This window comes from Pithys albifrons, chromosome 3, assembly GCF_047495875.1.
Source record: "Pithys albifrons albifrons isolate INPA30051 chromosome 3, PitAlb_v1, whole genome shotgun sequence".
Taxonomy (NCBI): Eukaryota; Metazoa; Chordata; class Aves; order Passeriformes; family Thamnophilidae; genus Pithys; species Pithys albifrons.
In genome coordinates this window covers 55,320,611-55,335,982 of record NC_092460.1, presented here as the reverse complement: position 1 = coordinate 55,335,982, position 15,372 = coordinate 55,320,611, and the positions used below count along the sequence as shown (strand labels likewise).

The window sequence follows — 15,372 nt, the reverse complement described above, 5'->3', positions numbered from 1 at the left end:
AACCATGAGTGTGGAGCTTGTTGCTTGTGCCAAAACATAGCCTCTGAAATCCAGCCAACAGGAGAAAGGGGTGTGCTTTAACCAGCTGGGCTAGCCATGCGGGCTTTGGTAGCAGCCAAGAGCAGACTTCAAAGGCCACTCCCTAATTACCTGAAGGTCTCATAGGCACCTCTTATCTCAGACAGCTGACTGTAGTATACTCGTTGCATATTCATGTGTATGTGCTTTGTGTGTTGGCATTATTTGTCTTTCATGAGTGTGGTGAAGACTAATTTGTTTGAGAAGTCCTTTGTAATTTGGGGGGATTCTGTAGGTTTTTTGGTCCTGTAAAGCAGGCAACAGGAGTGCCGAGATCCAGAGCCTTATCTTTACACCTCTAGTGAAGACATGATGTCATCAATTAGCACCTGCCACACTGGTCTAATGATGACTTCTTTTGAACATGACTTCCTCATAGTGAGAGCAAATCCTATGAAAGGTTTGGACCAGGAAAAAGAAATGAAAAGAGACTCTAAATCCCACAGGCCTCCCCTGTGGTCTTCTGAAGCTAGTGGAAAGATTGCTGCTGTATTTGGGGATGTTGGATCAATCCCTAAATGGCTGTGCCAAGGAAAAGCATTGAAATAGGCAGAGCTATGAGGAGCTGAGGCCTGAATATGATGTTTGATGGGGGTATATTGTGCTAGAAGGAGCAGAAGGAAAAAGGAAATCAATCTACAATAAATGGATCAGGGAAGAGAGTACATAAGTGATCTCATGGACTGCAGGAGAATGTGCAAATTAATAGTTTCTAGCTTCATATGTATGTGAAACAAGATTACAATTTTGGCATACTTGGAGCAATAATAAAACACTTGATATTTATGGTATTTTTACTTTATTACTTGGCCTAAAGACTAGTTGTATGAAATTAAAAGCACTTTGTTCCTTTAATTTTGCTACTTTTAAGACATCGCTGAGTTTGTAAAAAAACCACTGCTGCTATTCACCCATAGGAAAGATCAATAAAAGCAAACTTGCCTCAAAGACACAAGGGAGCCTTGAGCCACCAAAGATACAGTGAGAAATCATGTCACCTTACTTTCCTTTTATGAGAAACTGCAGTACAACATGAATGACAGTTGTGGATGACTCAAGTTTGAAAAGCTGCTACTGTTCTTGACCTACATGTAATGCATCGTGTGCAATGGTGTAAAGGCTTGGAGGCACAGGGGAATTACTTAACCATGTCCAGCAATGAGCTGCTAGTAAACTACTACCATCAGTGTTTGCACTGAAGCCATCATTGTCCAATCTTACCTTAGATTCCTTGCTGTGAATTAATGGCATACAGTACATTCCTTCTTTTATTTACACTGAACCCAGTCATATGCAGATTTGATGTTACTATTCAGTGAAACAGAAACCCTGAGTGAGAAAATGACAGCAAGTAAGAGAAAGTTTAATGGCAAAACAGAATGGACAAACATCTGGCATTGTATGTATGGCCAGACTTCGTGAACGAAGATTTGGGCAGGGCTCTCCCCACGTGGGTGTGCCCTTTGAGCCTGCGCAGTGGGTTGTTTAGGTGAGGCACAGCGTGTGCAGAACTGGCCCCACTGTTTAAGTCCTGAGGTCCATCTGCCACGGCCGAGCGAGCTTGGACAGTGACAGTGAAGTCCTTGGGACTGTCACAGCACCCAGTACTAACCAGGGCTGACCCTGCTGAGCATCCAAGATGGGATGGGATGGGATGGCAGGGAGACATTGAACTGCCAGCGGACGGTCCCCACTGAGACTTGAATTCAGGTCCTTGGGATTCAGAGTCCAGAGTGCCCTCCATTACACCATGGGACCGCCCACATCTGGCATTAGTGACAGGACAAGATGACAATCTTAAATTGTGCCAGAGGAGGTTTAGGTTGGACAGTATGAGGAGCTCCTTCACAGAAAGGAGGGTTAGATATTGGAATGGACTGTTCAGGGAGACAGTGGAGTCACCATCTCTGGAGATGTTTAAGGAAAGACTGGATGTAGCATGTAGTGTCATGGTCTGGTTGGCATGGTGGTATTTGGTCAGAGGTCATCTCAGAAGTCTTTTCCAACCTAATTGATTCTGTGATTAGCAAGATGTGCCATGGATGGATGAAGTCAGGTTTCAGACAATTGCCAAGGATATTGCATACATCTTTGCTTTAATGGATTGAACAAAAAGACACTTGTCACAGACCAGAAGATAATTTTAAATCAAATACAGACCATCTTGTACTTGAAAAGGTGAGGACTTAGGAACGATGCTGTAAACAATATTTCCTCAAATTTTCTGGCTGCCCTTACACATTTTCAAGAAGACAAACATAGTAGTGTGACTATGGCTCTAAACAAACTTCTGGAAAACAAGTCTGAAGCTCAGATTTTCTATATATTATTCTTGCCAGGTGGTGGCACTTGCAAGAGCAGAGAGAGCATCATTCAAACACAAGACACATAGGGCTTCTGTCTTCATAGATGCTGGGAAAGAGAGGCATTGGTCCCAAACAGAGTGTTTTGGATGCCACTATGACAAATGTAGCTGATAATATGAAAATGTTAATCTTATTTGCTAGCATAATATTTAAAGATCTAATATGGGTGTTTTCCAAAAGAATGTAAATTTTTACTATGTGGCATAAGTCAGCAATCAGAAATGAACCAGTCAGTGACTGGGAGGAAAAGGAGTTCTTTTATCTCCTTTCCTTGTCCTCATCATTTCCCTGAAAGGATAAGGGTATGGTTCCAGCTGCATGCTGTGAGGAGGAGCTGACTGCACTTGATCTATAAGGACAGGAGTTCTCTCTTGGGAGCTTGGCTGTTCTTTCCCCTTCCCTTGTGATGTCTGCATACTTGAGTTAATTGGGAGAGCATTTGCAAACGGAATTATGTCCCTCCTTAAGGGTCACAGAGGAAGATCAAAGTTTTCTGCTGAAATCAATGACAAAGCAGGCCCTGATTTGGGAACTAATGGTGGGTTTGCACTTATAAATGTAGCTCTTCTGCTGTGTGATCCAAAATGGAAAGCTAACAGTGAAAGTTAACCATACAGCTACAGAATCACAGGAGATTAATGAAACTAATTTTTATTTCTTTTTAACAAAATCTTAGTTTGCATGTCAACATTCTGTATTCTCTAAAATTGTTACAGATTCTACCATGTCACAGCATGGCTAATAATGTAAATCTACCTGAAAATATTACTGTTTATTTTTCAGATTTGTCTCTGTGAATCTTACCTAAGTCCTTTCAGAAGAAATGAACACGAAGTCCCTGTGGCTAAACATACTTGAGGGTTAGAGAGATAAGAATCAGAAGAATTTTCTCAGAATGCACTCTAATCTCCACTAATTTTCAGGTGTTTCCAATAGTTTGCCCGAGTAATACCAGTTTTGAAGAAAAGAATTTTCTGCTGGTAGGAAATATGGATGCAAAGGAACCACTAAGTAACAGGTAGTGGCAATATGTCTGCTTTTAATGATTCCTGATTATGCTGTACTTACTTAGGGCAGAGCGAACTGAAAGGATTACCTGGATTCTAAAGATGTAGCCAGTGGCAGGATATGGATTATGCTGCCTTCTGCCCAGCTCCTTGTAATGCAGATCATGTCTAGTGTGAGAGTCTAGTGTGGGGTGCAGAACTGATGTGAAAGCAGACTCTAATGGGACTCCAAAATGAATGGTATTAGTCTTAGAATCTACCACTTGAAGAAAGACAAACACCCAGTACGCTTAACTTTAAAGAGAGTATTCATTACTCCTGCTATGATGACTCACAATTTTCATTATGTAGCAATTATATATTTGTTGTTTTATGAAACTTTACTGTGTATTGTCTATAATTATTTGGATTGCTGACAACTGAAAAAAATTAGAACTATTTTAGTTGCTATAAAAGATTATCTGATTTTTGGAAGAGAAAAATATTAACACAGAGAGATATTCTTGCTGACTATAAGTAAGAAGCACTGTTTAAAGTTCAGAGGAAAGATCATTTCATGAATAAGAAACAAAGGGCAGAGAACAAAGATAAATCCGATTTATCACAAAGTTTAGACCATTTTTGGTGTTGCCAGGTAATCTATCTGGAACTGATGGGTACAAGTATTTAAAATGCCACTAACTACAGATGATATTCTGATGTAAGCAACTATCACCTTCTCATATCCATTTTCAAAATCTAAAGTTTAGCTTATGAAATATAGTTTGATTTTTTGTTTCCAAGCAAACAAAAAATACGTTCGATTTTGAATATGTTAATTTACTACTTTTATCTTCCCTCAGAATATTTCCTTGCCCATGTAAGCAGGAAGCTGTGCAAATGAGAAGTTTGGAGGCTTTTTGCTAAAGATGGTAATGGTTGTAGTAGCTTCACAGATCGTGCTCTAATATCCAAGCCTGTGAGCTACATGTAGTGAAAGCCTTAGTCTTACAAAACATCATTTAATAACTCTGGCAAGTATATTTTCTAAGAAGTTCAGAAGTGAATCAAAATTTCTCTTCAAATTAGTAAGGCATGTATACATGCTTCCCACAGATGTTCTATGTGTGCTTTTACATTTTCTAGACTAAATAACTTTCATATAAACCAGGAAGACTGAAATAAATTCTAAATAAACAGACTTCTATTTTTGTTTTACTTGGATCATGTATTTATTCTGATTTTCCAACTGTTTCATAACTATATTTTTCCTGATCCCCAAATCGCTCCACAAATCTATTTCAACAAAGGTTAGTTCAACCCAACTATAAGGCAGCAATTATCATGAAGATGTAGGAGTTTGGCTGGATAATTAACCTAGCTGGACACCCAGATCACTGCACAGAAGTGAACACCAGAAAAGACTTGGATCAGGATTTCTTAGGGCTTCATTCAGTACCCATCACCCACAGCACAAAAAATTATAGCTACCTCAGAATGCGCAGTCAATACACTTATTATACTATGTGGCAGATCAGAGAATTGTAGATAAATTACAGGTAAAATTACAGGTCATATTTAACCACTGTTTCTGAGAAAAAAGATTCATCTGTGTTCTTGCTATACTTATAAACACTGGATGTAGAGTGAGAGACTTAATCACCAAAAGCTGTGAACAGGGAATACATTAAATAATTAAGGAAATCAGACTGAAAAAAACCCTGGCAGAAATAGGAACCAAACTACCTAGAAATAACTGCCTGTTTGGGCCAGATCTATAAGTGGACATTGGCATAAATCCACAGTTTAGTATCTAGAAGCTATGACTTCATCACTCTGTGGCAATGCAGATAGCACACTTATAGGGAAATAAACTTGGGAAGTGTATTTTATGAGAAAGCCCATCAACTCCAGAGTCCACAGAGCAAATAACATTCTCAAAGGGCCTCCATGAAGTGCAGCACTGTAGCAGTTACAACATACCGACTCCTCAGACTGTGGGAGAGCCGCACCCTGCAGTGGTGGCAAAGACAAGCACATGCCTTCATGTTGCTACTTGTGGGAGACACTAATTACACAGCACCCTGCAATCCTCGCTGTGATGTATTCATGAGCCTGAAAAAGAAAAAAAAATATTTACTAACTCCAGCAAGTTTTCATATTTGTATTTGGATGGAAGAGGCAGACTGAAGACTCAAAGGGTGATCCAGGACAGTTGGTCATAGGTGAGGAAATTATCAATTACTTTAGGCTTAAGTCTACAAACAAGTTTTACTGCTGTTACTCTCCTTTAAATCCTGCAAAGTTAGCTTGTAGCTTAAGAACTGTGGACAAAGACAGTTCCCAGCCCTTTGTCTGATGACTCCTGCCCAAGGTAAATGTACTGAGACACTGCATGTTTTGGATGCTGCTGCATAGTAGGAAGACCTGAGAAACTGTCCTATCTCTCAAACTGCTCAGGAAGTCACGTACACCTCTGAGGCAGAGGCTGTGGAGTCAGACATGGACAGACTTGGGAGCTCTAGTCCTTGCTTGTCATTTAGCTACAGTGGGCAGGATTTGGACAATGTTTAGAAGCTGCATTTTGATGCATACAAAGTTCTTTCTTAAAATCATGTTCACTTAGGCCTTTAGCAATGTCTGTGCCCATGGACCGTGAAGAATGCCCTGGTGACACCAAGAAGGGGTCTTGGAACCACTCCCATTTAATCCAAAAGTCAGTTTGCATCAACCTTTTCCAGCCTCTGGAACACCTACCCATTCAAACATTATGCTGCAAAAACCTATCAGCTTCACTAAACTCATTAGAAGTTTCATATGGCTCTTGAAAAATGCCAAATTAATTTGATATATCATAGATCACATTCTATACTCTGTGGGCAGTTAAATACCTCCCTGACATCCGATCCCGTCAGATCTCAGAAGCTCAGCAGGGTCAGCCCCAGATTAGTACTTGGATGGGAGACCTCCTGGGAAATGCTGGGTGCTGTAGGTTCTAGTCCTGAGGACTTCACTGGCACCATCCAAGCTTGCTCGGCTGTGGCAGATGAACCTCAGGACTTAAACGGTGGGGCCAGTTCTGCGCACGTTGAGCCTCACCTAAAACATCCACTGCACAGGCTGGAAGGGCACACCCACATGGGGACAGCCCTTCCCAAATCTTTGTTTGTGAAGTTTGGCCATACATACATACTCTGTAACATTCTGTAACCTGTATTTGATAACTCAAACTCTTTCAATAATTACATGCTTTCAATTTTACAGACTTAGTAAAACCCAAAACTGCAGATGGAGCGTATTTTCGAATATCATACAGATATGAATGTGCCTGCAGATTTTACAGAATAAATAGAAGTCAGTTTATAGAAAAAACATCAACTCCAAAAAAGAATTTCTGCCTATATGAAACAGTCATGGCAGCTATTAAGAATTGTATTGCCACTTGTTTGAAGCTATTCCTTCATGTCAGCTGCCAGCCTGGTAGTATGAGCCAAGAAAAGAATTGCGTATGGGTTTGGCTCCCTGTCCTTCTGTCAGGGCCTTACAAATGCCTGGTATGAAACACTAAGCATGATGCCAGAAGCTCTATAGTAGGTAGCAAGGAATAAAAGAATCACTGAGCTAACCCCGGTAATAATGGGTATGTTTACAAACACTGTGCCTGAAGGCATGCTTACTGACTTGGGTCAGGAATGTTTTAGCTTTGTTTCTGGAATTTTTGCAGCATGCCAGGATCAGCTCTGGTAACTAAAAAGCAGTGACAGCCTTTTCATGGACTTTAGTGGAAATTGAATCAGACCTGAAGTAAGGCAGACAACTTCCTGCTGCTGAATATGCCCCAAACCAAAATGAGGAATGGCTCATTCATATTACCAAGCTCAGAAAAGACACTTCCAAGCTGTTTTCAGCAGAGAGGAAAGGCCTCTGTTGAAATTGTGAGTTAAAACAGTTCCAGGCAATTTGTTTTTCCTTATTGTTGCTAAGATGCAACATGAATAAAATAGAGATAAAAATACCCACTCAGGTAGGGGTTGTTGGGAGAGATGCTCTTTATAAAGAAAAGACTGACAAGAGAAGTTGTGGAAGCCCCATCCCTGAACTGTTCAAGACCAGACTGGAACAAGATGATCTTTAAAGTCCCTCCCAACCTAAACCGTTCTATGATTCTATGATGTGTTAAGGAAGAAGAAATATAAACATCATCTTCCTTGCAATTAAGACATCTGTGAGAGAGCAGAAGATGTGAAATTAAAAAAAAAAGAGTTAAGAACAACAGTAAGAAAAGTAAAGCAATATATATTATCTGTGCTATAACTGGCTGGTCAAGCTTGCCATCCCAAGGCCACTTACATTTTCAAACCATTTCTTCATCTTTGTTAGTCACCAGACCTCCTTCCTGATGAACCATCACTGTCATAGTGTTGCTGTAAGCAAGGAGAAATACAAAACCTGTTTTTCCTGGTATATTTCAGTAAAGTCTAAGCAATCCAAGAAGCTCTCTTTGATCTACGAGTCTTTAATTAAAGAGTCACTTTGTCTATCTGCTCCTTCATGGAGCTTTCCTCATGCTACAGGCCTGTGAGACAGGTATAAATTTTAATCCCTGTGATACAAACAAGAGTTGGGTTAAATTCTTGTTTTACTAATTCAAATTAAAAAGGAATTGGTGTCAAATGGTGTGATCTTAATGCCATTTCCAATTACTAGTACATTCCTAGGAGTTCCAAAACACTTCAAAATCTATTGTAAATTTAAAGGAAGAAAAAAAAGAGGTAAAACAGCACGAAGATGTCATTCATGTATGAGCCTTCAGTTGGCAGTTTCAGGAACACTTTTATACCTCTATCCTTAATATTTATTAAGAATAACATGGATGGTGATCACATTACCCAGAAGAGAATTGTTGCTGTTTGATTTATGTGGTCTGGTGGGCCTGAAGCTTCAGAGCAAATCACCTAAGTGCTTGCTTTTCACAAGCATGGATCTGCTTTGTACAACTGCATTTGAAATTTACACAGAGTATATTGAAAATATCAGTGCTCATCCTGCAGCTTTTCTTAGACAGGTTTTTAATAACAGAGCTGTCTATGTCCCTTTAGGTGGGGGACCCACCCTCAAAATGAAGAAAGCTGTATAGATCAATAAGTATCTAAACAAGTCTTTGCAATTGTTATAACAAGATGATGTAATACCAACCTGGGAGAATAAATGAAACCCAGAGAAAGAAACAGAATCAAGATGAAAATGTAAAACCAGAAGCAATACTTTTAAAAATAATTTTCTTAAAACATGCATCTAAGATCTCAAAAAGACAATTATAATCTTAATTTCCATCCTTATTAAAAACAGACTGTAGAAAAAGTACCTGGAAAGTACTTACAGAAGTCACTCAGTTGGATTTAGTCAGAGGGGCCAAACAACTGCAAATGGTTGGTGGTGGTCAGGCACAAAGATCTCAGTTCTTTGTTGTATGTAAATTATTCCACGTTAGGTCAGTAGCTCTACTTTCTCCATAAAGTTTTGTCAATTATTTTTAATACTGAAAGTCAAAATTATGACTGAATAAATAGCATTTGATCAGCTCTTTTTATAACCTATATGATGCATTATGTCTCACTACATTGTGAGGCACTAAGAAGGGGCAGGAGTGGAGGAGAGAAGAGTGTGCCTGCATTTTGTCTATGTGGAACATCCATGTGCAGTCCATGTCATGCATTCAGGCTGCCTCCCAATTACCTGCTATCTCCTTTGTATGTATAAACTTTCCAATAAGCCAAAAGTGCATCCTCTCCTCACAACAAATTCAATTTTCAAAGCAATGTCTGTCTAGCTTAGCCATTTAGGTAACATAGTGCTTTGGGGCTGTTTGAAAAAAAAGGAGGGCATTAGACTTGTAGAGGGGACAAATTTCTTCACCTCCACATTCCTTCATCTCCAGCTGACCTGCAAACAAGATGGAAAGGGTGTTTTTCATCCTTCCACAAATACAGAAGTCAAGCTTCTCCAATGCCAAACTCTCCATGGACTATTTGTCTGACTGAGCAAAATTTTTGCCATCAAAGACTGTGCCCAGTTTTACTTTTTTTGAGTGAAGAGGGTAGATGGAAAACAACCAACCAAAATAAACCCAACCCACTGTTAGACACCCAGCTAAAATATGACTCCAGGCTGCATGAAAAAAACTACATTGTGCAACATAGCACTTTTCTCATGTCCATCATTGTTCACATTATTCACACCCTTTGTGCTCTCTGCATTAATTCGCAGCATCAATGACATGCCCATAGTGTACCTTCCTACCTGCTAGGAAGACAGATGCTGCCATGTCCAAAAGTGATGAAAGTTCCAACTATAGAGTGACCTGGAGAAAGGTTAAATATGCCGGTATACAAATCCCCATGTGGGAGATTGCAGCAGCTTTGGAAAACAGAAAGGTACTCAGAAGGATAGATAAGATGAGTCAAGCTAAAATGACAGTCAACAAGTTGTTATTCTCGAGTTTTATGGCTTCTGTTACATGACCCTGCAGAGAACACAGGGACTAACACTCCCTTTCAGCTCTGTATCCTGGGTATTGGGTCCAGGTGCTTATGGATAAGTGAAACTACTAACCCAGTCACTTCTTTTCTTGGAAAATGAAGAGCTCTCAGTACAAAAATCCACCCACCTGACTAAGCTAATATGGTTGGTACAGGCCAAAAGCAACCTTCACAGAGGTAACGTGAATCAGAAATACTTAATTTTCCCTGTGACAGAGAAGACCGTTCCTAATCCAGTCTGATGACTTGACTGATAAAGTAATCTTTGTTCAAGGCATGGTTGTACTCTAAATGTGTTGCAGTCTGACACCATTCACTCATAACTGCATTTTTCACTCTGGAATAATTTTTCTGAGGCACCTGACACGTGCTGGGCTTTGGTTTTCTAACCTGTCTACCTGGCTATAGCTCTGGTATGTATAGTCTGATATGAAATTAACATTGTCATGTAGCCAAGTCTTGGAAGCTGTTCAACTGCACTTGACTCTGAGTCTTCACCCCGCAGAGGTCCTCCCACTCCCGTTCACACCACTGCTAAAATTCACATATGCTGTGTAAATACAAAGGACACCAAGTGAAAGATGAGCCTTTGTTCAGCCCATAGTGCAGTGACTGCTCTCTTGACCACTGGAATCTGAGGTTTGCCATAAGCGTATCCTGGTGTGACAGGCATGCCACTCTGGACCTTCCATGTCTTGGAGAAAGTTATCACCATAATGCCAGAGCATGTGTGCCCAAATGTGTGTTCTTCTCTAATCTCCACCTTTCTACTTAATACAGAAGAACCTGCTGACCTCTCAGTTCTCTCCCCAAGCAGTATCAGCCTGAAGGGGCAGATTTCTATTTTTGTTTCATTAATAACCTTTCATTAGGACTTCTCTACAGTGAATTATAAGATTTTACAATCTTTTAAATTGTGTTTAATGAAGAGCTTTGTAAACATGGATGGTAAATATTATTAAACACACTAGTTTTAGACAGAAAGTGGTCAAGTAAGATGCCCAAGATCATACAAGTCACTTGTGGTTAAGCTAGCACCAGAACTGACAGCACCAACCTCTGCACAGTCACATAGCAGAGATCCTTTAACAGTGAGAGGCAGTCAACTTTATCCCTGTTGAAAGTCTGTCTACCTGATATTTTCCTTTACCTTCACCATCCTGTATTCTATACAACCATTGTGCTACTCTTCATTGCTATTGCGTGCTTCATCTTCTGAGAGAGAACGGTATTTAATAGTTTTAAATTTCTCTATCTAACAGGCACATTTATATCTCTTTCAGTACCTTGAGATTGATCTTGAGAACGAAGCAGAGAGAGTTTGAGGTTGGCTAAATTAACCCAAATCTAGGAGGCATCTATTTAGTCCTGCCTTTGTCTGATATCCTTTTCAATCAGACACTCTACGTGTACTGTTCTATGTGTATATACAAGCACATGCCTCCAATACTTTTATCTATTACTCCTGAAACAGTTATAAAAATGTGCAGGTCATCATACTAGTATGAGGTAAACAAAACCATTAAAGGAAAAAAATACTGACATCAGCTAATTAGGTAAAACACCAGCTGTCAGAAATCAAAGTAATATTATTTCTTCAAGCCAATATTTCTTGCTGTTTCAATTTTATTATAAAATGTTGCTCAGTATAAGCTTTGTGCTGACCAGGCAAAGTGTAAGTACTTAAGAACACTAAGCCAGTTCTCATGGCACTGGCACAGGCACCTGGTAACAGCATCAGGGTATTGCAGTATAAGGAACAGCATTTTATTTCCAGCCTGATGGGCTAATGGGGTCTGCAAATCCTGCAAACATGCTGAGGTCCTGTGAAAGGGAACACTTTGCTTGTGATCCTATTTGTGGCAAAAAAAAAGTTTCTTCATTAGGTGATTAAGTCAGTTGACTGTAGAGCTTTGGAGAACAGTAATATGGGAGACACCAGAATAGCTGCACCACAGACAGCCTCAGGTATCCTCAGTGTTTGGATGAGCTCTGTCCTATTCTTAACAATTGCAGGCTGGGGTGCAGCAAAATCCAGAATTCATGAGAGTAAAGGACAGAGACATTTCAAAGTGTTCTCTAAAACAGGTAAATCTAAGACTCAGTATGTTTTGTAGGTGGGAAGAAAACAGAACTCATTTAAATAATCAGAAAATATGAAGTTTCCTGTATAAGCCCAAAATAATATTTTTTTGTTGCTCTTCTCCTTCTTGGCTCTGCAAACACATTACATGGCTATTGGCAGGTGATACACAGAGGCTGGCCAAAAAACACAACTCCAGTTTTTGCTGCAGCATCAATTCTTTTGGACTATGGACTACTCAGTTCCCCCAGGAGTAAAGCAGTGATAATAACCTTTCCAGTGAGGAATAATATGCTAATATATAATGTACAATACATTGTAGCATATACACTAACACACTGAGAACTGCTTGATTTTATACAGCCACATACTGCTAAATGTATTACTATGAATGATGATTTTTCACCCAAGACACAATGCTGATTTGATTAAATCTGAATATGTTTATAATTTTGACAGTGTACAGGAACTGTCAGTTAAATAGCAGGATATGTGACAGCCAAAATTCAGAAACTGCTGTAGATATGAAATTATACAGGTTAGCTTTAATAGCTGTCCTTGTAAATAATTAATACTTATAATTACTTATCAGCAAAGAATTTTTTTTCATTTAAACTTAGCCTACTTTATAAATTCCAGTATTTCTTCCTTGGAGAATTGATCAGGCAGAGCAAATTTTAACTGACACCTTCTCTATGTCTTGATCCTATTTTATCACTATAGTTGGTAATCAGAGAATGGCTGATGTATTTGGAAACTACCATACATTTTAAACACTTGGCCAGTTCTGTATGGGGATCCTCCAAGATGTTAAGGCTATCTTGTGCTATGTTAAAATAGAAGGCTAAAGTATAAGCAGCATGAAGAAGTCTAAAGGTCCAGTTCTGGCCACAATATCTTATAGCAAACTGCTTTCAGGCCCTGGCAAGGCAACAGGCTACAAATCACAACAAATATCAAATTGCAAAATGGTTTTCATGGACCAGGTTTCTGCAGAAAGACATATTAAAGCAGTTTTTCACAACTATTGGAAAGTTTATCTGTAGATTATTCATAATCAGAAAATCACTAACTCTAACTCATCATGAAAATGTCTCTGTTGAGATAAGAATTATCTTCCATTACAGTAGCTTAAATAATAGTATATGTTTCTCTTTCATCAATAGTGAAATGTTAAGCAGAACCCTAGGAGTTTTCAAAGCAATAACACTCTCCAGACTAGTGTGTTGGTTTGGCTAAGTGGTCTCCCATAATCTGTATTACACATAATGAAAACACTGCCATTTATTTAATTTTGCAATCTCAATTTGTTATATTTGTTTTTAGACTTGTTGTAGCCCAACCAGTATCCACAGATCAGGCAACTTTTGGTGAAGATCTTCAGAACTGGACTCAGACATTTGGAAAATCCAACCTCAAGAAATAGAATGAAAGATTAGAATTAGATGAATAAGTAAAGACTGAGATTAATGTCAGTCCTGTTCTATGGCCTGTGTCAGTAGAAAGTGAAGTTCACTCACACAAAATGCTAAAGTTTTGGGAATTGCCTTCTTAAACAGATAAAACAGATTCTTTGCCTGGAAGAATACAATAGGAGAAAGAGGGAATGTACACTGTATGCACCTTCAATTGAAAAACCAGAAAATTAGGTCTAGGGAGACAAGGGGTGTGCAGAAAAAGGCATTATTCAGATAAATTACAGGTTAGACACTCATATGAACTACCTTAACTTCCCACATCAGTAACAGTCACTATTTGATTTGTGTACAGCCCAGGATTGCTCCTGGAAGAGGATGCAGGTAATGCAGACTCTAATTATTCTCAGCAGCAATCTGGAGGAGTTGGAAAATTAAACCATGCATCACTTTGAGCAGCAGAGGCCACAGAGTTCTTTGAGAGTGCATTCCTGTGTTTTTTTGGCGTGCACAGCTGTGGTTGCAGCTGCACTATGGCAGGTATATTTTAGTTAGTTCACATTTGCTGTAGTTGTGGATGATTTCAGCAAATCTGTGGGAGAGTAGAGGTAGAAGGTCCATAAGTTCTGGAGAGTCACAGTTATTCAATTGTAAAAAAAGGTGAGAACACCTGAGACAAATGTTCAGAGTGTTAACTGTATTTGGAACACCTTCTGTTGCAATGATTATTAACAAGAAATCAGATTACTTGATTTGAAAATCTAAATGAGGTGATAAAAAGTAGCTACAGGCACAGACTGCTAGAGAACAGGACAAGCAATTGTTAAAATTAATGAAGGGAAGATCAGTTTCCCTGATTTACTGTTTCACTATGATCAAATTTAAAAGCAAATTAGTCAGAATGAAGAACTCAGGGGGTTAGAACTGCAGTCACAGAAATCCATGACCTGCTGCTGGTCATTCCCTTCATCATATTAAAAAAATAAACCTGTGACAACAGACCAAGCAAATGGGAGCTCCCAAGACATAGGAAAGGCTATAGACAGTTTAGTGGCAGCTGGTTGTCTCAACCCCTTAGACATTCATCTGTGATTAAGAAAATTCCAAGAGCTGACTGAGTGTAGAGGGCCCTGGCAGATGCAGGGGCAGAGTGCTGAAAGGAAGTGTGCACGATCTTGGGATCACTGACACCGAGGCATAAGAGGCTGCCTGTGAGTACAAGAGCTAAAGGTGGAATCAATACTCTTGCAGACTTAATAGTTCAGAGACATCACAAGCATGCAATGCTACAGCAAAGCATTTCAGAAATTATTTATTACAGCCAGAAGGAACTGGATGCCACATTTTTAGAAAACAACAGAAAAGGGTATCATTTCCTCCAGTGCCTAAATATTATTTATAGAGCTATTCCCACATGCTAGGATGCTGGATGTCTCTGCAGCACTTTTAACCTTCACCAGCCAAGGAATTTCAGTTCTGCAGTCCTGGTGGCATCTGACCAACTCCATGGCCAGGATTAGGAAGAAAATTAACAAAAGCCATTTTTTTCTTTTACATGGCAATATTCTTAAATCAAAAAATTGGTGCACAGTAAGCACTTCTTCCCTTCAGATCATCAAATTTGTTTACGTTTTAGGAATTGATATAATGCCTTGTGAAGATCTTTTCTGTTAAGGCATTAGTGCTCCCATTCAGAGCAAAAGTTAGTATGTCAAATATATGTGTGCAGGTGGATTTCAGGAGGAAAATACTTAAAATAACATCTGAAAGCAGTTATTCACTCTGTATTCTACTGGCAAAGACTAGTGGACCTGCAGTGAAGTAGGGAACCTGCAGTGGCTCTGTAGAAAACCTTGTTGGCAGATGATCAGATATAATCACAGAAGGACTGGGTATTTAAAAGAA

General features: G+C 39.3%; 1 protein-coding gene across 1 annotated transcript in view; it reads left to right on the top strand.

Moving 5' to 3' along the window:
* The window catches only part of VEZT (vezatin, adherens junctions transmembrane protein), an 87,989-nt gene extending 83,302 nt beyond the window's left edge, over positions 1 to 4,687 (top strand). Inside the window, exon 13 of the mRNA XM_071552063.1 lies at positions 3,228 to 4,687. Coding sequence (XP_071408164.1) covers positions 3,228 to 3,302 — 75 coding nt within the window. The 3' untranslated portion in view covers positions 3,303 to 4,687. The remainder of the gene's footprint in view (positions 1 to 3,227) is intronic.
* The last annotated feature ends 10,685 nt before the right edge of the window (positions 4,688 to 15,372 follow it).